Genomic DNA, 22,597 nt, shown 5'->3' with positions numbered 1-22,597 from the left:
AGCAATTATTTAGTACTATCAAGGTTATTTTAGATTTCACCAGACAATGCTACGTGATATTTTTACCCCTACCCAACAATATTTTGATTATGTAATTTTATAATTTTATTTTAGCCTCCGTTTGGGAAGTGGGTTGGCTTTTTGGCTTTTTAACTTTTTTGGCTATTTTAGCCTGGGCTAAAAAGCTTGGTTTGGAAAGGACTTTTTGACTTTTTGACTTTTTTGACTTTTTTTGTGAGAGAAGAGTGTAATGATTTATGGGTTGGATGTGATGTTTTGTTTTTTGTAACTAAAATAGCCTATTTTGTCTTTTGTGACTAAAATAGCCAAAAAAACCCACTTTAGTTCTTCCCAAATTCAAATATACAATTTTGAAGCTAAGGAAGGTAAATCACTATTTAAAAATAATTGAGAGAGCATCAATGTAATTAACCCTGTTGTTAAATATGGATTTGTATTCCCCAAATTTGTGTTCCTCTAATTTATTTTTATTAAGTAACCAAAATTTGTGTTCATTACAACTATTTCCAAACTTTGTTTTTTATTTTTTTTTTGGGACTCCTGTTGGCACAAAGGAGAAAGAGATTCTAGTTTGGTCAAAATCAATAGGGAATATCCCATCATGAAAATGCAAGTAATTGCTTTGAAGATGCAAATAAGATTTTTAAACAAGTTGCACCCATCAAGCTATTCAATGTTTTCTATGAATGGAATCTGTCTATGTCAATGTTAACACTGTGTTTGGATTTAAAACTTAAAATATAAACATAATCACTTTTTTTAGTTTGAATTTTCTCAAAATACCTTTTAAAAAATTATACTTTCTTATTTTTTGTATATTTTTTTTTTACTTTTACTAAATTTTGTTAATATTTTAAGCATTTTTTAAAAAAATTTAAACATACTTAACATAAATACACTTAAAAAGTATAATTTTTATAAAAAAAAATCTTCAAAAAATTCATTGAATACCAAAAATACAAAAAAAAAAAAAAATGAAAATTCAATACATATTTTGTATTTTTGTGTATTTATTAATTTTTTAAAAATATTTTTTCACAAATATTTTAATTTTTAGGCACATTTAAGTAAGATACATCTAAAAAAGTAAAAAAAAATGCTTAAATTTAAAAAATATTCACTAAAAACAAAAAAATACAAAAAATAAAAAACTCAATTTTTAAAAAACTTAATTCAAAAAACTCAAGCCAAACACACTGAATAGTAATATTCTTCAAAAAAAAAAAAAATAGTAGTCTTAGTAAAATCTTTTTTGGAGTCGGTCATTGTCAATAACACCTAACATGTGCATTTACATGGAGAAAAGTTGAAACTAAGGAACCAAATGGTTGAGAGAGGAACGGAACAAAAATTTATACATCACTCTTAATACAAACATCTTCAAGAACATATAACTTACAAAGTCATATATTCACAATTGAAAAAATTAAGAATAAAGTGGACTTGATTCACACTTTTTCATACACAACATGCTTTGAAAAAAAAAAATTAAAAAAAAACAGCAACAACAACGAAAACAAGAACAAGAAGACATTCTAAAATCACTGGATTAGCTTAGTGATCAGAACTCTTATTTCTCAAGTAGGTCCCAGCCACCAATATACCAAAAAAAGAAAGAAACAAGACCTACTTTCTAAGATGCCAAGCAAGCCTCCCAGAAAAGCCTGCTCTTTTCCATCTCATTCATCAATTCCATGGCTGAATCAACACAAACCCTCAATTTCTTGTGCTCCCTTGCTTTTGCAGTGCTGCTCATCACCACTTCATCATCATCTTCATCATCACCACCATCAGTCCAATCTTGATCAATATCTTCCTCCTCTTCACCACCATGATCAGCAACATGATAAACTTCATCATGGGTATGCCCTAGGTCATCAAACTTGCCAAGCTCACAGTTCAACAAGTCATCACAGCTGCATGAGAGTGCATCATCTTCCGCTGCATCCATCAGCTCCGCATCCACTGCAACTATATTTAGCTCAGAAATGGTCTCTGAATCACCTGTGGCCTCAAAGAGCATCATAGAAGATAAATCAACAAATTCTTTCTTCTCATCCATCTTCCTACACAGGAGGATGAGAAGAATTGGTTATTTGGGATAGAAGTGAACTTTCCTATGCATATAGTTGCCCATATTGATTATTGTTGTACAAAATATAATGATGATTAATTAAAGAAGAAAAGGAGTGATGTGGGCTGCCACCTTTTGTGGTGGGCTAACTTGACAAATCTGAAGCCATCTTATCTTCTAGAAGGAATTACAATCATAACCATTAGAAAAACCTTGATTAAGAGTAAGTACCACTATCAAGTTAATTATTTTTATTTTTTCAAAATAAATAGTCAATCGTAAAAAATTCAACCCCATAAAACTATCAAGCCAACTATAGTAGCATTTTTTATTGGCTAGTGAAACATTAATAAAAGATTACTTCATATTTAAGAGTTGTTGTATTAGTTAATAAAGAAAAATTTAAAATTAAAAAATAAAGGAAATATTCAAAGTGAATAGAGAGATTGCTCAGAATGTATTTAAAAAATGACTATTTAAAAATAGAAAAGTACCTTTCTAACTAAAATTTGACTAAAAATTTAGTTATTTTAATGAGAAGCTCTTTGTCAAAGAGAAGAATGCAATATATTTTAAGTTTTCTTAGAACTCACAATTCTACCAAAAAAAAGGAGTCAAAATAATTCGACAATTTTTCACCTTTGATTAGCACATTCAACTTTGTAATAAATTTTAGACCACCAACAATTTCAAAATTTTATTCAAATTTTAATGATCTATCATAATGTACGTTGCTCATCCTTGATTAACATCAAAGCATTAGAAAAATAATAATATTGCAGATTATCTAAAAGAGACTTGGTCATATTCATACTCCATTATATTAATGAGATTTGGTCTTCTAGAATACAACTGCAAATGCCACATCATCCATTATATTTAACTCTGGAAGGGTGGTCATACTCACACTCCTATTTCTATTAGATGCACTTTATTTATTTATTTTTTATTTGTAAAGGTCTTCATATTTTTGGTAATTACTTTAATTGCCCCTCTTATCCAAAAAAAGTCCAATAACAAATTATCACAACAATACAACAAATCCACACATCCACAACTTCACAAGAAACACTGCTGAACAAATACAAAACAACAAATATAATGTGACTTACAATAACACATACAAATCCAAAAATTACACACAAAAAACTTTCAAACAAACACAAAAAGAGAAAAACTTAGTCCCCCAAAGCCGTAGAAAGATAAATTTTAATTTACATAGTTTGATTAATTTCACAAGTCATATATTTGTTTCCAAAATTCGTTGTCTAAATTGAAAATGTGGAGCTCAAAGGGTTGATGTTATGAAATCCAATTGTTGCAATAATTAAACAGACAACCAGCCAGCCAGCCGAACAAAACTGAAAACTTGACCAATACAGTACATGCACTTGCCCTGATTTATGTTTGATTCAAATTTTTGCATACGATCCATTTCTCTAACGTAATAATCTGAAAGCACATTTGGTGTGTGTTTGAATGTGTCGTGAACTTGATAAATTGAGCAGCAAAAAGAATAGAGAACCCCCCATGCATATCACCATCAAACCCATTCAGCTAAAAATTGAAACGCAAGGTGCAATAAGTCCAGACTATATACCTCTGTAAAAAGCTGACTTTTGCAGCAACATGAAGTGTCTGCACTCATTCATCATCTCACCACCAAGACTTGTGCCTGTACTGTTATAGCAATCAACGCAAGCCAACCAACAAAATGTCAACACCCTGATTGTAGCAAAAACTATAGGTGCAAAAATAATTAGATACTGATAGTTATGGAAACAATGCACCATCAGAAGTTACCTCCTGCCTGAGATCAGTGACAGCTCGTGCGGTATGGGGGTTGCTTTTGTTGCTTGGGCGGGGAGGGGATGCTCACATCAAAGGCATAAATCAAATAACGCAAGCAAAATGATCTTCTACAAAGAAACCGACCGAGGAATAATATCTTAACTTTAAGCATCTCTTTTGAGACCTCATCAATAAGGAATTACCTGTTGCATTTGATTCCATTACAATGAAACAATCTGTTGGCCATCCATAAAAGCATGTCATCAGAAATAGTATTAAAAATAGAGGGCAAATTAACGGTGCAGTTAGCAGGTCCCTCCAAATTGCCAAGAATTCACCGATTCACCTCAACTTATCTATCTATATGTTTATAATATTGCTGTGGTTGTGACACCTGGATTACTTTGCTTTTGATTTTTTTCTTCCTCTCTCGGTCTCTCTCTCCATAATCAATTTCATTTCTCATTGTGTAAGACAGTAAGTAATTAGTGAAAGAATTACTTCTCTTCAGAATTTCACTTCAAAATGCAATGTATCTAAACTTAATAGAAACTATTGAGGGACAAATAACTATTTCTTAGCTTATTCAACAATTAGCTAAATTTTTTATATTTAAATGCATCTTCATTTCTCATTGTGTAAGACAGGAAGTAATTAGTGAAAGAATTACTTCTCTTCAGAACTTCACTTCAAAATGCAATGTATCTAAACTTAATAGAAACTATTGAGGGACAAACAACTATTTCTTAGCTTATTCAACAATTAGCTAAATTTTTTATATTTAAATGCATCTTCATTTCTCAATGTGTAAGACAGTAAGTCATTAGTGAAAGAATTACTTCTCTTCAGAACTTCACTTCAAAATGCAATGTATCTAAACTTAATAGAAACTATTGAGGGACAAACAACTATTTCTTAGCTTCTTCAACAATTAGCTAAATTTTTTATATTTAAATGCATATTCATCTTTACTGTCTCCTTAACTTCCTTCAACTATTAATTTATTTATTATTACACAACTTAGTGTAATTTTATAATACTTCATTAACAAAACATTATAAATACAATACCCAAAATTGCCTCATTTTCATTGAAATCAACCATTGTTAAGCCAACCTAACAAAACCTAAATCCCTGAGAGATATAAAGATGTAATACACAACTAAAGCAATTTGAAATAACCCAAATTATAATGAACCTGAGGTACCTGATCACAAGTTGATCACCTGTATGGAATCTTATATTTTTCTCTTTTTCCCTTTACTTTCAGATAAGTACAATCTGTATGGCTTTCATGACCTGAAAATTCCAGCAGAAAAAATTTCTTAATCAGGTGAATATAAACATGAATTCCAAAATTGGTGTTTGACACTGTTCAAAATGACAGGTGTGTCAAGATGAGTCCTACACCAATTTGGACACTCAAAAAAAAAAAAATTTAAAAAAATATATATATATATATATATATATAAAAAAATCCACCTCTATCAACCAAAAAAATCTGCAGAAAATGAGTGCACTTTTTTTATGTCACCAAACATGTCACAGAAGTTACTAATTTTTTAGTAATTTACTCATCATGATTCTCCTCCACATACGCAAACTTGAATATGGATATGTATACACGTGAGTGTGTGCGCACACGTCTCCAACATCACAGTACGATAAAGAAATCAAGCCTTGTACCATACCTGAGTCCTGGGAGCTCCCTTTTCCTACAGCCATGGTCATGTTCACATGCCACGATAATTTGTAAGTATGGTCAACTGGGACAGTAAATAACATTGAGGATATCAAACCTTGTCCATTAGGAGTCCCCTGTCTGACAGATTAATGCTCTTCTTCATTCTTCCAATAATGGTTATGGTGTCAACATCCTAAAAATAAACAAACAGAAGGGAAGATCAACATCAAAGGAATATTCAAAGTAAGACCAATTTCTTATGCTATCCAATTAACCCATGATAACAAGGACAAAAAAGGTTAGACACAGCAAAGAGCCAAACCAAAAGGAAAAAATTGAAATTCCCTCTTTTCTTGGACAACCAGAAGCAACTATGCTGAATGGGTGACGTTGAACAACCAAAATAGGAATGGAGCAAAAAAGACATGAAGAAAGGATGTCAGACATCAAGATGCACATGACATACAAAATACCTGAGATTCCCTGCACAGGGAAATGCATCTTCAACAGAAACATGTCGAACAATCACTTGACTTGAGTTTGTGGTTCAAAACATCTGTTTTAGGACATGGCATTGACAGGAAGAATGCTTCAGTGCAACCCCAAATCTACTAACTTCAGAGGCATGCACAAGTGTCTGGGAAACAATGACTTACACAGAGGGAAGAAAGACAATGACACAAGCACTCTGAGCTGATACAACGCACAGGGAGAACACACGTGATGCTTCCAGAGTTTATCCAGCACAAAATAATTATACTTCCAAAAAAAAAAATTCAATAAAAGTGAAAGAAACAAGTAGCAAAAAAGTATTGTGGTCATTGAAGAGTGGGAAAAAAGAAACAAGAGTTTAGACAAGACAAACAATGGTTTGTCATGGATGTTTTTAAAGAATTATACCACTAACAAATGTTCTTGAGGGAAAAATCAATAAAATAATAATCAATGTCTAATGAAATTAATGTTATACAAAATTACACAATACATTGGCACAGAATTAACCAATAACTACAATTTTCAGGGACATCAATCCCATGAGTCAACTACAAGTAGGATGGAGTAATGAATTGAACCATCAACTGCCTTAAACCCACCCCGTAATAGCAGATACTGCAGTAATTCCCACATCAAGTTGCATGTGACCATCGTGTTAGGGTTCTTGCTTTCTTCCATTGCTTACCTTTGAATCAATAAGGATTAGTCTGTTTGTTGTCTCTTTTAAGTTGTACCTTCAACTTTTTACCACCTAACTGGCAGCCATTCATCATATCAATTGCAGATTGAGCAGCTGCTACTGAGTCATAACTCACAAATCCTGCCAACTGAATCTTATTAGATGCAGAACAATACTTATTACGGATTCAAAGCTAACGATGAAGATATTCTTACCAAAACATTTGCTAACACCAGTTGCTTTGTCAACAAATACCTTAGCACTCAAGACCCTACCAAATGGTTGAAAAGCATTTGCGAGTTCTTGATCGCCAAATTCTTGAGGGATGTGGTATATGAATAAATTAGCTCCAGGTGGACCTAGAATCAGAGCAAATTCTTATAAAAACATGATGTAACAACCACATAACTTAATAATAAAAAAAGGGCAGGGAAGGGGAAAAAAATATCAATAAAAAGTTTCAACAACCTTCAACTTGACCCCCAAAACTTCCACTGACACTTGAAGATGCTGCAGACTGACTGTTTACTGGGGCAGGTGATACAGAAGCAGAACCACTCAAAGGCCTGTTACTCATCATTCCCCCAGGATATGCCATAGGATACTGAAGCCCTGGTACTCCCGGATACGCAGAGCCCACGTAACTCGCTGGTGGTATAGCATAATTTCTTGTGGCCATACCAGGGACAAGATCAGGTATGACTCCACGCAATGCATTTCCTTGGTTTACTGGCGGAACTACATTATGGAAAGCAGGTTGATTCTGCACTGATGGAAGCCGATACTGCATAAGTCCATAAGTTCCAGGAGTCTACAAAAACAACTATATTTTAGTAGAATTGTAGCTTTAATAATGAGAAAGAGGAACCCCATGAAGAAAACAAATTAAAAACTCAGGCTAAGGATTTAAAAGAAGAGGAAAGGATGCTATACTGTTGGAATATTTTATAGTATACCACAGTGCTGTGTTTCAATAAAGAATGCTATACTATTGGAACATTTTATAACATACAAACTGTTGTGCTTGAACATATTAGCTTATGCATTGCATGACATTAAATAATTTGAAATTTAAATCATGAGATGACAGAACCTGATAACCATATCCACTATAGGAGGGAATGTAACCCATTGTTAAGGATCCAAATAAAGATGGATGCTGCGCAGAGTTAGTATTTGGCACATTAGAAGCCTGAGGTTGAGCTTTCTGAGCCCTCCGAGCTTGCCTTTCTTTCTCCGTGTCTGCCCATTTGACAACTAAAGGAACACTAGAACCCTGATACAGAAAAGAAAACAATATTTCATTTCACAAAAGCAATTGATCCATTTAAACTCATGGCCTTCAATAATACGCATTCTAAAAAAATATAGACAATTAGGGCAGCAGAAGGCAAAATTCAAAGGGCTTAAGCATTTGACACTAATCACCAACATGAATCCTTGGACGTGGCATTGGTATACATGAACCCTCACAATAAGTAGAATAGAAATATTTTGCATTAGGCATAATCATAACTACATTTTAAGAAACCATATCAGGATTATATTAAACCTATTCCTGCAAAATGATTCCGATTTGAAAGCATTTTACAACGACCTGGTAGTTACATTTTTTTTTTTAAAGTATGAATTGCTAAGTTCATATCTTGGCCAATCCATTCAAGGTACACATGCTAGAAATACCTCTGGGAAGCGTGTTTGATAATTGCAGGAAGCTAAACTAAATGCAAGTGATTCTATGAGATACAACATATATTCAATCTAAAATCTTCCTAAACTGCCTGTAATATTAGAGATAAAAAATAAAAAGCTTAGCAATGTGCTGACAATTAACTATAAAAAAATCAAATCAAATCAAATCAAAAAGGGAAAAAGAAAACAGTCTCGAACTATTATATACAAACTTTTTACAGCCAACACCACAAAATGGGTCAGAACTCGAAAATTGTTTCATCAACCAAGGTCTGGGTTTGCATGTGATTAATGAAGCACAAGTCATCAGAAGAATAAAATTCCTAACATATACAAGGCAAAATTGTTTTCATATTAATCATGCAACTTTTAAGATGAAACTCACTTCACTACAATCACAATCAACAATAAAGATAGTGTTGAGATATATATTATAGTATTGAGTATCAACACCAACATGTTTTAAGATGAAAACTTGTCCATTGAAAGAAAAATAAACAAAAACCTCCATTTTATGCTTCCCGTTGAGGGCCTCTATGGCTGCAAGAGCTTGTTCCTTTGTCTCATACTTAAGAAAAGAACAGCCTGCGATAATTGAGATAAGTAGCACAAGCAAGAAAATTATCAAGATGAGGTCAGATTTTAGTGGTTTGTAAGAATTAAAGCAAAAAAAGAAGTCAGGAGCAGAAGATGTGCCTTTGCTTGTTTGCTGAGAACCTCTCAGTATTTGCAAGTCTTTAACAGTTCCATATTCAGAAAACAATGCATAAAGCTCAGCATCAGAAACATTCTTTGGAAGCATACCAACAAAAAGTTTGTGTTCTGGATCACAGAACAAAAAAGTATTAATAAATTAAATGAAACAATAACGTATGATAGGGAAAAAGGCAAGTAAAATCAGTAAAAGATGGAGAATGAGAACTGGCACCAGCACGATTTAAGAGAACCATCTTAAGGACGAAACATAAGTAATAAAACAATGAAATTATATTACACCTAGCCTTTCCAACTCGCCATCTGCATACTTCACTTGCAACGGACTAGATGCCTGAATTGGACATAAAAGAACAGGATGGCTTTGAATCAGAAAGAGGACAACGTGTGCCAGACCGAAACAGAAGCATAGAAGACACATAAAAAGCTATGTAGTTATCCGCTACAAATGATTTTAAAGCTTAAGTATTTCCAAACACTATGTAAATTTTCAAGTATACATACTTATAGTCTTATAGTGCATTATGAGGTTCGGATAAGATTTGAACCATGACATCTGCTAATTTTATGCTCGCAATTAACACAAATATGCTATGACAAACAAAAAATAATATGCATATCATAGGAAACTGTTAATTCCTTTCCTTTTTCCACAGCCTTCTGATTTGCAGACTCCAAATGATAATATTATTCTTTTGCATATTACCAATAGTTTTGGTGGTTGCCATAAAAAACTGGACATATTCTCCAAAACCCTAAAGAGCTGGTTTATTCTATACACGCCTTTCCCAAGTCTTCACTTGAAGTTCATGGCCTCACTACCAGGGTTGTTAATAGGGCTGAGCCACAATTTAAGTAATGAATATCTATATTATGGCACTGAAAATTAGTCCATACAGTTGGCAGTTTCAACATGGTCAGTTTATAAATTGACATGTCAGTCAACAAAGAAAAAAGTCTGACTACATGGAGTGATATTTTCCAATACACCTATAATTTAATGCAAAATATGTAATGACTGTTACATTTGTCAAACCCAAGGACATTTCTCATACAACCACTCACATCACCAACAGTTTCAGTCCAAAATCTGGAATTACATCCTCCTCAGTGTCTGAAAAACTCTTTAACCATGAGTTCATAAGACTACATCAAAGCCATCGAGGAAGAATATTCCTCAGCAAGAAAAAAACTCTAAAAGGATAAGGCATCCACAGTCAGAAAGAATTACACATGTCAAGACATAAGTCTCTGAAAAAAGAGGGAGGAATAAATAAATAAATAAATAAATAAATAAATTTGGAAATCTAATACCAGGAAACATGTTCCTGGGCAAGAACAAGTCTCAAAAGCTTGGTGATAAAATAATTTGGGAAGCATTAGCAAGTGGATAGGAAATACTTCCTAATTGTTTAAGGCTATTCATAAAATCAGAAATTTATATTATTTAATGATAAATAACCATGGGAGGCTTAATATTGTGAAGTAATAGAATTACTAACTAAGTTTTATTCATAATTTTGACTATGCATGTGTGACTTTTCTTGTATGACCAATGACGATAGAGTTTTTCCAACTAAATATACATCATATCTACTAAGTTGAAAAGAATCACCAAATGTCTTTTTCTATAACTGATAAATTATCATTAATAATGATATCGACATAATATATTTACTTGAGTATGGGCATATAAGTCTATAAAAAAATTATTTTTAAAATGTTGTTAAGTAAAAGAATTATCAATATTCTACCATACAATGAAGTTTTTTTTTTTTTGGGTGGATAATCATACAATGAAGTTGATTCTTATCATAGGGGTCATAAAGCTATATAGCATTAATTATAAGAAGGTTAACTACATTTTTATCTAATACCAGTTACGAAATTAATGTGGAACACATTTCACGTGATTCTTTTTCTTCCCCTTCCTTTTTCCTTTAACAACTCCAAGGTTCTTTTATTAAAATTACTGGGGGGAATGTTTCAAATAGTAATTCTTTTTCTTCCTGTTCCTTTCACTTTCCTGCAATAACTCCAAAAAGGTTCTTTTATTCTTCCCCTGAAGTTCCATTAGCAATTCCACTCACCGTCCTGTTTCCAAAAATATTTCCCTCTTTAAATTTTCCAATTAGTTATTGCAATATTAATTTGGATTCAATTTTTTTAATGCATATTCCCCCACTCAACTTTTTCTTATACATCCATTGCTTGTCCACTTTCAAAGCAACCCAAGTAAACTGCATGATATACATTTGAGTTATGAAGTACGAACACAGACACAGACACAGACACGGTGATTTTAAAAAAATGGAGACACAGACATGACAGGGGATGCAAATTTTTTTTATTTTTTATTTTATACATTTTTGCTATGTAGATTACTAATTAAAAAAAACTAACACTAATTCAATATATATATAAATCACTACATTTAAACAAATTAATAGATCATCTATATTTGGACACGAGTATTCCCGGCATGTCCCTGCCATGTCCCCACCGTATCCCTTGCAAAAAAAAATTAATAATAAAATTAAAGGGACACGCACGGCATGCCCCCGTGTCCGAGACTGTTATGGCACCTATTTTGAAGTGTATGTGTTTCATAGCATTTGAGGACAATGCCACATGTGTTGGAAATGGTAGAAAAATTCTGGGTAAAACCAGAATTTTTTCTCAAGTTTGGTCTATTTTTTAGGTGGGCCCCGAGCGTCGATTTACTCGGGTCAAAGTGGTAACGCGTTCTATGCCGCGTTGTGATTCACGTGGTATATTTGGTTGCTCAAAACCATTACCGAGTGAATGGGAAATTGAAGCCAAAGTGTGCTCCATGGAAATGGAGTTTTGGTGGAAATTCTTTAAGGTTGTAAATTGGCTTGTCCCACATTGATTTGGTGGGAAGTTTTGAAAGGGATTATAAGGCTTGGGTTAGATACTTGGGGTGTGCCCCAAGGGGTACCCAAGTGTTTTAGAGGGAGAGGTTATGGGCTAGACCCATTGGACCCAAAAATCACCACACGCGCGCGCCGCCGTCCGTCCAGCCGGTCGGGCTGGCCTGGGCGCGGGTGTGTAGTTGGGTTGGGCTTGTTCGGCCCAATACTAATCTTTTTGGGCCAAAAACATTTGAATTTAGTTTTATTTTTGGTAAAATAAAATTCAGAATTCAAATTAAACTGATTTGGATTTTCTGTACATCCAAACAGAGCCCTTCCCGTTTAAACTAGTTTGGAATTAGTGCACACCCAAACAGGGCCCTTCCCGTTTTTTGCCATCTGTTTGAATTATTAACAGATTCAAATCTGTTTGAATTCAAAACCAACAGGTTTCATACCTGTTCAATTTAAAACCAAGAGCCACCTTTACATCTATAAATAGGATCACCCTCATTTGATTTTTTTTTCATTCAGAAATTTCGTATTTCACCTCTGCTTATTCTATTCTTCATTTTGTTGCATTTTATTTCTGAAAGAAAGAGTGTAAACACTTAGTGTGTTCGTAAGGCAAACAATTTGTAGTGCTGCTATTGTTTGTGGTAGATCATTTCATCCTGGGAGATAGACGTCCAAATTCTGAAAGCACCGTGGAGAGGACGAATCTGTCTTAAGGACTCAGTGTCAAACACTGGACTTGATCAGAAAATAATTCGGAGAAATTAAATCAAGTAAGTTATTTAATTTATTTTCAGTGTTTTTTTTTTTTATTAAAATCAGATTTAAATTTTGTTTTTGTAACAAAATAAAACCTGTTATTTATTTATGTACTTTTTATTTCGAGTTTGATTTTTGTAATCAAACAAATTTCTCTCATTTTCTTTATTTTTTTAAATTCTAATTGTTGTTGTGTACACAATAGAATTAAATCTTTTAAATACAGTGAAGATTGTCCAACAATCTTAAGACAGATTCCTTTTTTGGTATCTTCATTGTATTTAATTTTCTGTGTTTTCAAAGTAATATTCTGGTTGGAAAAACAAATAGTGATTTATGCTATTTGACAGATAGTAGTAATATACTGTCTCTTTTCTTTGACAACTAGTAGTAATATACTGGTGTCATTAACAATTGCAGAATATTATTTGGTATTACAGAAAATTATTGTGATATTTTATTTTTCTAGTTTTAGTAACAAGGAAAATAAAATTATTTTGTTGTTATAATTTATTTTCTGGTTTTAGTAACTAGAAAATTAATTTGTGTTTTAATTTTTTCTGATTTTTGTAATCAGAGATTATGGCTACTACAACTGAAACTGCATCTGGCAGTGGTACTCCTATTGTTACACCTACATCGGTCCCTATCCAGAACCATGCTCATGTACCAATCAATCATGGAGAAAAACCGAAAAAATTTAACGGTACCGAGTTTAAGAGATGGCAGCAGAAGATGCTGTTCTATCTTACGACTCTTAATTTGGCCCGGTTTCTCCATGAAGAGGCTCCAGCACTTAAAGAGGGTGAAAGTGATCGGCAAGTTGTTGCCGCTGTAGATGCTTGGAAACATTCAGATTTCCTATGCAGAAACTACATCCTAAATGGCCTTGACTATTGCTGTATAATGTATACAGTCCTCTGAAAACAGCAAAAGAATTGTGGGATTCTTTGGAGAAGAAATACAAGACAGAAGATGCCGGCACGAAGAAATTTGTCGTCGGTAAATTTCTAGATTTTGTTATGGTTGACTCCCAAACGGTAATATCTCAAGTTCAAAGTTTTCAAATAATTTTGCATGATATTCATTCAGAAGGTATGTCTCTTAGCGAGTCATTCCAAGTCGCTGCTTTAGTGGAAAAGTTACCACCAGCTTGGAAAGATTTCAAAAATTATTTAAAACATAAACGCAAAGAGATGACTATGGATGAATTGATTGTAAGACTAAGAATTGAGAAAGATAACCGAAAGGCTGAAAAGAGGAATGGGAAAAACCCCATTGAGTCGAAGGCAAATGTGGTTGAACAAGTTCATAAACCACATAACAAAAAGAGAAAGTTTAATGGAGATGGTCCTAAACAAGGCGATAGTAGCAAGAAGTTCAAAGGAAAATGCTATAACTGTGGCAAAACTGGACATCGAGCTTTTGACTGCCGCCGCCCTAAGAAGAATCATGGAAGTACAAGTAAGAAGACCACCAATCAGGCCAATGTAACAGAATTGGATTACATCTCTGACGGAGTGAATGACATCAACCTTTCTGCTGTGGTGTCTGAGGCTAACTTGGTTGGAAATCCCAAAGAGTGGTGGGTTGACACTGGAGCAACTCGTCACATATGTGCGGACAAGAAAATGTTCACTACCTACAATGAGGCTACAAATGGTGAACAACTTTTCATGGAAAATTCTTCTACTTCTACTGTGGCTGGTCAAGAAAAAGTTATCTTGAAGATGACATCAGGGAAATAACTGACCCTCAACAACGTACTGCATGCACCTGACATCCGGAAGAATTTAGTTTCTGGTTCTTTGTTAAGTAAAAATGGTTTTAGGCTTGTCTTTGAGTCTGATAAATTTGTATTAACAAAGAGTGGTATGTATGTTGGTAAGGGATACATGAGGGATGGTCTCTTTAAGTTGAATGTAATGACAGTTGTACCAAAAATTGCTATGAATAAGAAAAACATATCTTTTGTTTATATTCTTGAGTCAAATTTATGGCATGGTAGATTAGGACATGTGAATTTTGATGCTTTGCGTAGATTAATTGGTTTAGATTATATACCAAAGTTTGAAATTAATTCTAATCATAAATGTGAAATTTGTGTAGAAGCGAAACTAACTAAGGCTCCATTTAAATCGGTTGAAAGGAAAACCGAACCTCTAGAATTAATTCATACTGATGTGTATGTGATCTAAAATTTATTCAAACTAGAGGAGGCAAAAAGTATTTCTTAACTTTTATCGATGATTGCACAAGATATTGTTATGTTTATTTACTTAGAAGTAAAGACGAAGCCTTAGAAATGTTTAAACTCTACAAAACAGAAGTTGAAAATCAACTTGGTAAAACCATTAAAATCGTTAGAAGTGATAAGGGTGGTGAATATGATGCACCATTAAATGAATTTTGTGCACAACATGGCATTATTCACCAAACTACAGCCCCTTATTCTCCACAGCAAAATGGAATTGCTGAAAAGAAGAATAGAACCCTAAAAGAAATGATGAATGCCATGTTACTAAGTTCAGGCTTACCACAGAACTTGTGGGGGGAAGCAATATTGTCTGCTAATTATGTTCTTAATAGAATACCCCACAAAAAAACCAAAAGCATTCCTTATGAATTGTGGAAAGGTCGATCACCTTCCTATAAATACTTAAAAGTGTGGGGGTATTTGGCAAAAGTTGAAGTACCTGTTCCTAAAAAGACTAAGATTGGACCAAAAACAGTAGATTGTGTGTTTATTAGTTATGCTCAGAATAGTAGTGCATATCGGTTTCTGACTTATAAATCAGAAATACCTGATATAAATGTGAACACTATTATAGAGTCAAGGAATGCTGTGTTTTTTGAACATGTCTTTCCTTATAAGAAAGGACAGGAATTAAATTCACAGAAAAGAACCTATGATTGTACGCAAAGTCAACAGACTAATGACAATCAAACACAAGAGACTAGTAATGGTCTCAACCAACAGGATTTAACTGATGAACCAAGACGAAGTAAGAGAGCAAGAACATCAAAATCCTTTGGTCCAGATTTTCTGACATACTTGTTAGAAAATGAACCTCAAAACTTTAAGGCAGCAATGACAGATCCTGAAGCACCTTTGTGGAAAGAGGCTGTTAATAATGAAATTGAATCCATTATGCAAAATCATACTTGGGAATTGGTGGATCTTGCACCAGGTTCTAAACCTCTTGGATATAAATGGATATTCAAGAGAAAAATGAAAGCAGATGGTTCAATTGACAAGTATAAAGCAAGACTTGTAGTTAAAGGTTACAGACAAAAGGAAGGTCTGGATTATTTTGACACATATTCCCCTGTGACAAGAATAACATCCATTCGCATGCTTATTGCTATAGCAGCGTTGTTTAATTTAGAAATACATCAAATGGATGTTAAGACAGCTTTCTTAAACAGTGATCTAAATGAAGAGATCTATATGGAACAACCCGAAGGGTTTGTAGTATCAGGGCAAGAAAAGAAAGTATGTCGACTTGTAAAATCCCTTTATGGATTAAAACAAGCACCTAAGCAATGGCATGAAAAATTTGATCATGCAATGCTTACTAATAGGTTTAAGATAAACGAATGTGACAAATGCGTCTATGTTAAAAACATTGACCAAGGATATGTCATAGTTTGTCTTTATGTGGATGACATGCTTATCATTGGAAGCAGTCAAAACATGATCAAATCAACTAAGCAGATGCTTAACAAAAGATTTGATATGAAAGATATGGGGGTCGCAGATGTTATATTAGGAATGAAAATTACTAAAACATCTGACGGATATACATTATCTCAATCTCATTATATTGAGAAAATTCTTGATAAATTTATCAAGGATGATTTGAATTTAGCTAGAACACCTGTAGACATCAGTCTTTATTTATCGAAAAATAAAAGTGATGCAGTGTCTCAGTTAAAATACTCCCAAATCATTGGAAGCCTAATGTACCTAATGAATTGTACTCGTCCTGATATAACTTATGCTATTAGTAAATTGAATAGGTACACTAGTAACCCTGCAGAAGACCATTGGAAAACGATCATTCGAGTTCTTAGATATCTAAGATTTACTCGTGATCATGGTTTGAACTTTACTCGATATCCAGCAGTACTCGAAGGTTATTGTGATGCCAATTGGATATCGGATACTAAAGATTCAAAATCCACTAGTGGATATGTCTTTACTCTAGGAGGCGCTGCTGTTTCTTGGAAGTCCACGAAACAAACTTGCATCGCACGATCCACAATGGAATCCGAGTTCATTGCTTTAGACAAAGCAAGTGAAGAAGCAGAATGGCTTCGTCACTTCTTAGAAGACATTCTAATGTGGCCAAAACCTGTGCCAGCTATTTGCATTCATTGTGATAGTCAATCTGCAATAGGCAGGGCACAGAATCACATGTATAACGGTAAGTCACGACATATTCGTCGTCGACATAATACCGTAAGGCAATTGTTGTCAAACGGAATAATCTCAATAGATTATATAAAATCTAAAGAGAATATTGCGGATCCGTTAACAAAAGGTTTGACAAAAGAGCTAGTATATAGTTCATCGAAGGGGATGGGATTAAAACCTATTACATAAGAGTCGTCATAATGGTAACCCTACTTATATGACTGGAGATCCCAAGAACTAAGTTCAAAGGGACAACTAAGTTATGTATGGCTCACCAGAAATCACTATGGGATTAAAAAAATTCCCTACCCATTCTTATGGTGAGAGTGATATCTGCAACATATGTTGTCTGCAGGGGTATAAGGATAAGCTTTGCTTTTAATGATTACTTATATCTTGATTAAGGCATAAAATCAAGATGAGTATAAGGAGATACTCACAATAAGAATCACCTATATGAGTGTTGAACTGGGGCCGGTTCTATGAGAATGAAGAGGCTAAATTCTCTAGAAACACTTATGAAAACCAGGCGCGTTCAAGGCCAAAATGAACACAACAGTGAGAACCACGATGTGTTAGAAGATATTTTGTGTGAAATCTATTGTCTTGGCTTACACAAATAGCTGAACAATTCAAGGCATCGCGTCCATTGGTTAGCCAGTAAATCCGATAGGTTATCACTAGGGAAGGTTCAAGGCCGAAAACTACCTATCCTGATGCAAGATATTTTCGACTTATACTCTTTCGTTAAGTCTGCATATTGTTGCATTTCCGTTGTCATCAAATTCCATTCATGTGGGGGATTGTTGGAAATGGTAGAAAAATTCTGGGTAAAACCAGAATTTTTTCTCAAGTTTGGTCTATTTTTTAGGTGGACCCCGAGCGTCGATTTACTCAGGTCAAAGTGGTAACGCGTTCTATGCCGCGTTGTGATTCACGTGGTATATTTGGTTGCTCAAAACCATTACCGAGTGAATAGGAAATTGAAGCCAAAGTGTGCTCCATGGAAATGGAGTTTTGGTGGAAATTCCTTAAGGTTGTAAATTGGCTTGTCCCACATTGATTTGGTGGGAAGTTTTGAAAGGGTTTATAAGGCTTGGGTTAGATACTTGGGGTGTGCCCCAAGGGGTACCCAAGTGTTTTAAAGGGAGAGGTTATGGGCTAGACCCGTTGGACCCAAAAATCACCACACGCGCGCGCCGCCGTCCGTCTGGCCGGTCGGGCGGGCTGGGCGCGGGTGTGTGGTTGGGTTGGGCTTGTTCGGCCCAATACTAATCTTTTTGGGCCAAAAGCATTTGAATTTAATTTTATTTTTAGTAAAATAAAATCCAAAATTCAAATTAAACTGATTTGGATTTTCTGTACATCCAAACAGAGCCCTTTCCGTTTTCAAACAGAAATAAACTAGTTTGGAATTAGTGCACACCCAAACAGGGCCCTTCCCGTTTTTTGCCATCTGTTTGAATTATTAACAGATTCAAATCTGTTTGAATTCAAAACCAACAGGTTTCATACCTGTTCAATTTAAAACCAAGAGCCACCTTTACATCTATAAATAGGATCACCCTCATTTGATTTTTTTTTCATTCAGAAATTTCGTATTTCACCTCTGTTTATTCTATTCTTCATTTTGTTATATTTTATTTCTGAAAGAAAGAGTGTAAACACTTAGTGTGTTCGTAAGGCAAACAATTTGTAGTGCTGCTATTGTTTGTGGTAGATCATTTCATCCTGAGAGATAGACGTCCAAATTCTGAAAGCACCGTAGAAAGGACGAATCTGTCTTAAGAACACAGTGTCAAACACTGGACTTGATCAAAAAATAATTCGGAGAAATTAAATCAAGTAAGTTATTTAATTTATTTTCAGTGTTGTTTTTTTTTTATTAAAATCAGATTTAAATTTTGTTTTTGTAACAAAATAAAATCTGTTATTTATTTATGTACTTTTTATTTCGAGTTTGATTTTTGTAATCAAACAAATTTTTCTCCTTTTCTTTATTTCTTTAAATTCTAATTGTTGTTGTGTACACAATAGAATTAAATTTTTTAAATACAATGAAGATTGTCCAACAACATGTCTATGGAGAATCTGAGTACAAAATTTGTGTATTTTATTTAGTTCTTTCCTGGCATATCAGTTGATTTATCTCAGCTCAACCACATGTTTAGTAGTCTAGTAAAATAAAAAAGTAAAGCCCTCAACTCCACTGCCTGCTTCAAACACACTCAGGAGGCCAAATCACTAGAGTCAACATCATTGAGGCTCCGTTTGTTTACTCATTTTTCATTCTTTGGTTCAACAAAAAATAAGGAAAATATTTTTTAAGGAAAATATTTGTGCATCATTTTCTAAAAAATGGCTTACCTTTAAAAATTTCATAAATCAATTTTTATAAAATTGACACTTACTCACTACATTTTCAACACATTTATCCTTTTCAAATAAATATTTTAACTCACTAAAAGTCATAAATGACACTTTATTGAATCAAAATTTCTCTTTTAGGCAATAAAATATTTTTATTTCAAGTATCAACTAAACACTGAAAAACGAAAATAAAAACATTTTTTCTACTTAAATCAATTTACAAATTTTTTTTATTTTTTATTTTTTATGTCGAAACAAACAGAGCCTTATTGTTTTTTTCTTTTTTGGTAAGTCAACTGAAGTTCATATCATACAATGCTGCATCTCAGTTTGTAGAATTTTAATTTTTTTTTTAGTCAGCAACACACTTAAGCAAGAAATAATAAGTTCATGGAAGAAGTCCTTAGTTATGGCATACAAGCTATTTCTGTAGCCGAAAATTGCAAACTATGAGAAATCAGTAATTGTCCAAATCAGTAAATTACACTATAAGACATAATGTCCACAAACATTAGACAAATTCTTCAAAGTTATTCAATTAATGCATTCAAAAACTACATTAACACCAATGGATAGAGATCAGAACAATACTAACCCCAGGAAGAGTTCTCTTATTGTGATACGCATTCACCGCTTTGTCGGCTTCTTCCCTCGACGGACATTTAACGAAACAACACCCTGCAAACAACCAAAAGCCAAGAACAGACACCAAATTAGGGCTTAAAACATCACCATAAACACTCGAACCAGGCAAATCTTGAATAACACTCGAGAATGAACTCGAATCGCGCATTGCGATCCAGAACGAACAAATATTTGAAAAATGCGGGAAGAGAAACAAAATGTGAAATTTGAAGAGAGAGGCTTTGAGAGTGAGAGTGCGAACCTCGTGAAGCTCGCGTAGTCTTGTCTTTGATGATGTTGACTTCGTCTACTAGAGCGAACTCTTTGAACATTGCGAGAAGTTGCTCTTCGGTCATTTGCTTCGGAACTTGACCTACGAACAACTTCACGCTCTCTTCGCTGTGTTTTATCCCTTCCGCCATTAATGCCGACTCTCTCTCTCTCTCTCTCTCTCCCTCTCTCTCTTCGCTTCGAGTCTTTGCCAACTCTGTAGCTGCGTGTCTTGATCTCTTCTCTCTCTCTCTCTCTTCGCTTCTTCTTCTAGTCTTCGCTCATTAGGGCCTGTTTGGGGAAAACACGCCTTTCTAATTTCCAGATGGCAAAGTTGGTTCGTTATATAATTTTTAATATAATTAAAATATTTCAAAATACCACCAGTTGTGTATATATATACGAAAGTGCCATTGCATTTGACAATAACTGGAAAGCCATTGGTTGGTTGGGTTGCTTTCTATAATTTTTGCCAATTGATGACCAACAGCAAGGCTAAAACAAACTTTAGGTCTCAGGTCTCTTTAACCACTACTTTTTGTCATAATTATAAATATGTCACTAACATGCCAGTTTGTAGAAACAACACCAAATGAGCCATTAAATGCAACTTTTTGCTTTAAAATTTCACCCCAAAAAAGTGCTAGAGTAATGCCACAATTAAATTTGATGATTAGACTTTAAGATTATGTGTATTTTGGTGGCATGATTTTAGATTGGATTAATAATCTAAAAAAATACATAATTTGATGTTTGATTAAGAAAAAAATTATTAACGGAATAGAATTACCAAATGAATAGGCAAAAAATAATAAAAAAATCTCAATGAAAAATAATTTAAATTTGACATTTTTTTCTTGTGACATTTGAGCACTTGTTAGCAATTCTTAAAAAAAAATTAAAATTATTAATGAGTGTTAATAAATTCAAATTTTATTTTTTAAATATTTTTATGACACTCTATAAAAAAAAATTAGACATTTTCACTAAATTTAAAATATTTTTTATTCTAACCCTTTGCTAATAATATACTTTTTTAGGCTTCTTTTGGGAAGACAAAAAAAAAAAAAAAGTCACTTATTAGTATATTGGTTTATTTGAGTTATATCACATCTCTATTTTTTATACGTTTTTTCATAATAAGTCAATAAAAAAAACATCACTTCCTATAGTAGGCCACATTTTGAATCATATAATAAAGTGTTGGTATGGGAACAATAATGCTAAAAATTCATATTTTGTATCTACAAATGCATCTATCGTCTTGTGACAATGTGATTGGTCTCATATAATTGAGTGTATAATCAATAAAAAAAATAGTAATCAGTTTGTTTGGTTGTGGTTTCCATAAAACACTTTCCAGAAAAAAAATTTACTTTTTATTTTTCATATTTTTTTCTTTTCAATGATTTTTTTAATATTTTCAGTAATTTTTAAAATTTTTAGACACACCTAACATAAATATGCTTAAAAAATATAATATTTGTGAAAAAAAATTTAAAAATTTACTAAACACCAAAAAATACAACCAAAAAAAAAACAAAAAATTCAATACATTTTTTTGTATATTTGTGTATTTATTAATTTTTAAAATATTTTTTAAAAATATTTTACTATTTAGATATATCTAAGTAATGTACATTTTAAAAAGTAAAAAAAAAAATTACTTAAAATTTTAAAATTATTCACTAAAAATAAAAAAAAATACGAAAAATAAAATTGTTAATTTTTAAAAATTTGAATTCAAAAAGCTGAAACTAAATACATTAAATACTTCTTAAATCATATCATTATAAATTAAATTGTGAAAAAAATTTGAAACATTTATGTTGTGTTTGGTTAGATAATTTGAAAAATGATTTGAAAAGAGAAATAAAACAAAAACAAAAAAGTAAAACATCAATAAAATACACTTATATTTTATCTAATTTTATATTTTTTGTTTTCTTAAATCCTTATTTAAATTTCCCGACCAAACAAACGTTAAACATTTTCGGAAAGGGTACAATGGGTCAAACGCAGTGGAAATGGCGAAATCGTAGTTTAGAGTGAAAAGCGAGGTGAGGAAATAAGGGCGCCAGACTGTCCCGCCAAGGCTCCTCCAATGAAATTG

General features: G+C 33.1%; 2 protein-coding genes across 10 annotated transcripts; both read right to left on the bottom strand.

Annotated features, from left to right (window-relative positions):
- Positions 1-1,349: 1,349 nt before the first annotated feature.
- On the bottom strand, positions 1,350-5,763 carry LOC114269474 (uncharacterized). Of its 4 annotated transcripts, XM_082906315.1 has the most exons (4): positions 5,094-5,763; positions 3,899-4,122; positions 3,696-3,775; positions 1,350-1,986 (listed from the first exon to the last, which is right to left on the bottom strand). In XM_082906315.1, the coding sequence occupies exons 3-4, from the start codon at positions 3,748-3,750 to the stop codon at positions 1,655-1,657; spliced, it is 387 nt and encodes a 128-aa protein (XP_082762441.1). In that variant the 5' UTR covers positions 3,751-3,775; positions 3,899-4,122; positions 5,094-5,763; the 3' UTR covers positions 1,350-1,654. The 4 variants fall into 4 exon arrangements, with proteins under 4 accessions (XP_082762441.1, XP_082762442.1, XP_082762440.1 ...); XM_082906316.1 differs by lacking the exon at positions 5,094-5,763 and having other exon boundaries at positions 3,899-4,405; XM_082906314.1 differs by lacking the exon at positions 5,094-5,763 and having other exon boundaries at positions 3,696-3,770; positions 3,899-4,017.
- LOC114269473 (RNA-binding protein BRN1) lies at positions 5,130-20,814 on the bottom strand. 6 transcript variants are annotated; one of them, XR_014350968.1, is made up of 13 exons: positions 20,477-20,800; positions 20,186-20,268; positions 9,433-9,484; positions 9,133-9,258; positions 8,942-9,021; positions 7,838-8,020; positions 7,213-7,555; positions 6,960-7,103; positions 6,751-6,885; positions 6,227-6,329; positions 6,044-6,126; positions 5,578-5,763; positions 5,156-5,185 (listed from the first exon to the last, which is right to left on the bottom strand). XR_014350968.1 is itself a non-coding variant. In XM_082906312.1 (9 exons), the coding sequence occupies exons 1-9, from the start codon at positions 20,634-20,636 to the stop codon at positions 6,758-6,760; spliced, it is 1,299 nt and encodes a 432-aa protein (XP_082762438.1). In that variant the 5' UTR covers positions 20,637-20,814; the 3' UTR covers positions 6,420-6,757. The 6 variants fall into 6 exon arrangements, 2 of the variants coding, with proteins under 2 accessions (XP_082762438.1, XP_082762439.1); XR_014350971.1 differs by having other exon boundaries at positions 7,213-7,507; XR_014350969.1 differs by lacking the exons at positions 6,044-6,126; positions 6,227-6,329 and having other exon boundaries at positions 5,130-5,185; positions 6,665-6,885.
- Between the last annotated feature and the right edge of the window lie 1,783 nt (positions 20,815-22,597).

The sequence above is a fragment of the Camellia sinensis genome, chromosome 14, assembly GCF_055761805.1.
Source record: "Camellia sinensis isolate YWXY chromosome 14, ASM5576180v1, whole genome shotgun sequence".
NCBI lineage: Eukaryota > Viridiplantae > Streptophyta > Magnoliopsida > Ericales > Theaceae > Camellia > Camellia sinensis.
Note: the sequence above shows the minus strand (reverse complement) of the source record. Positions and strands in the feature narration are given on the sequence as shown.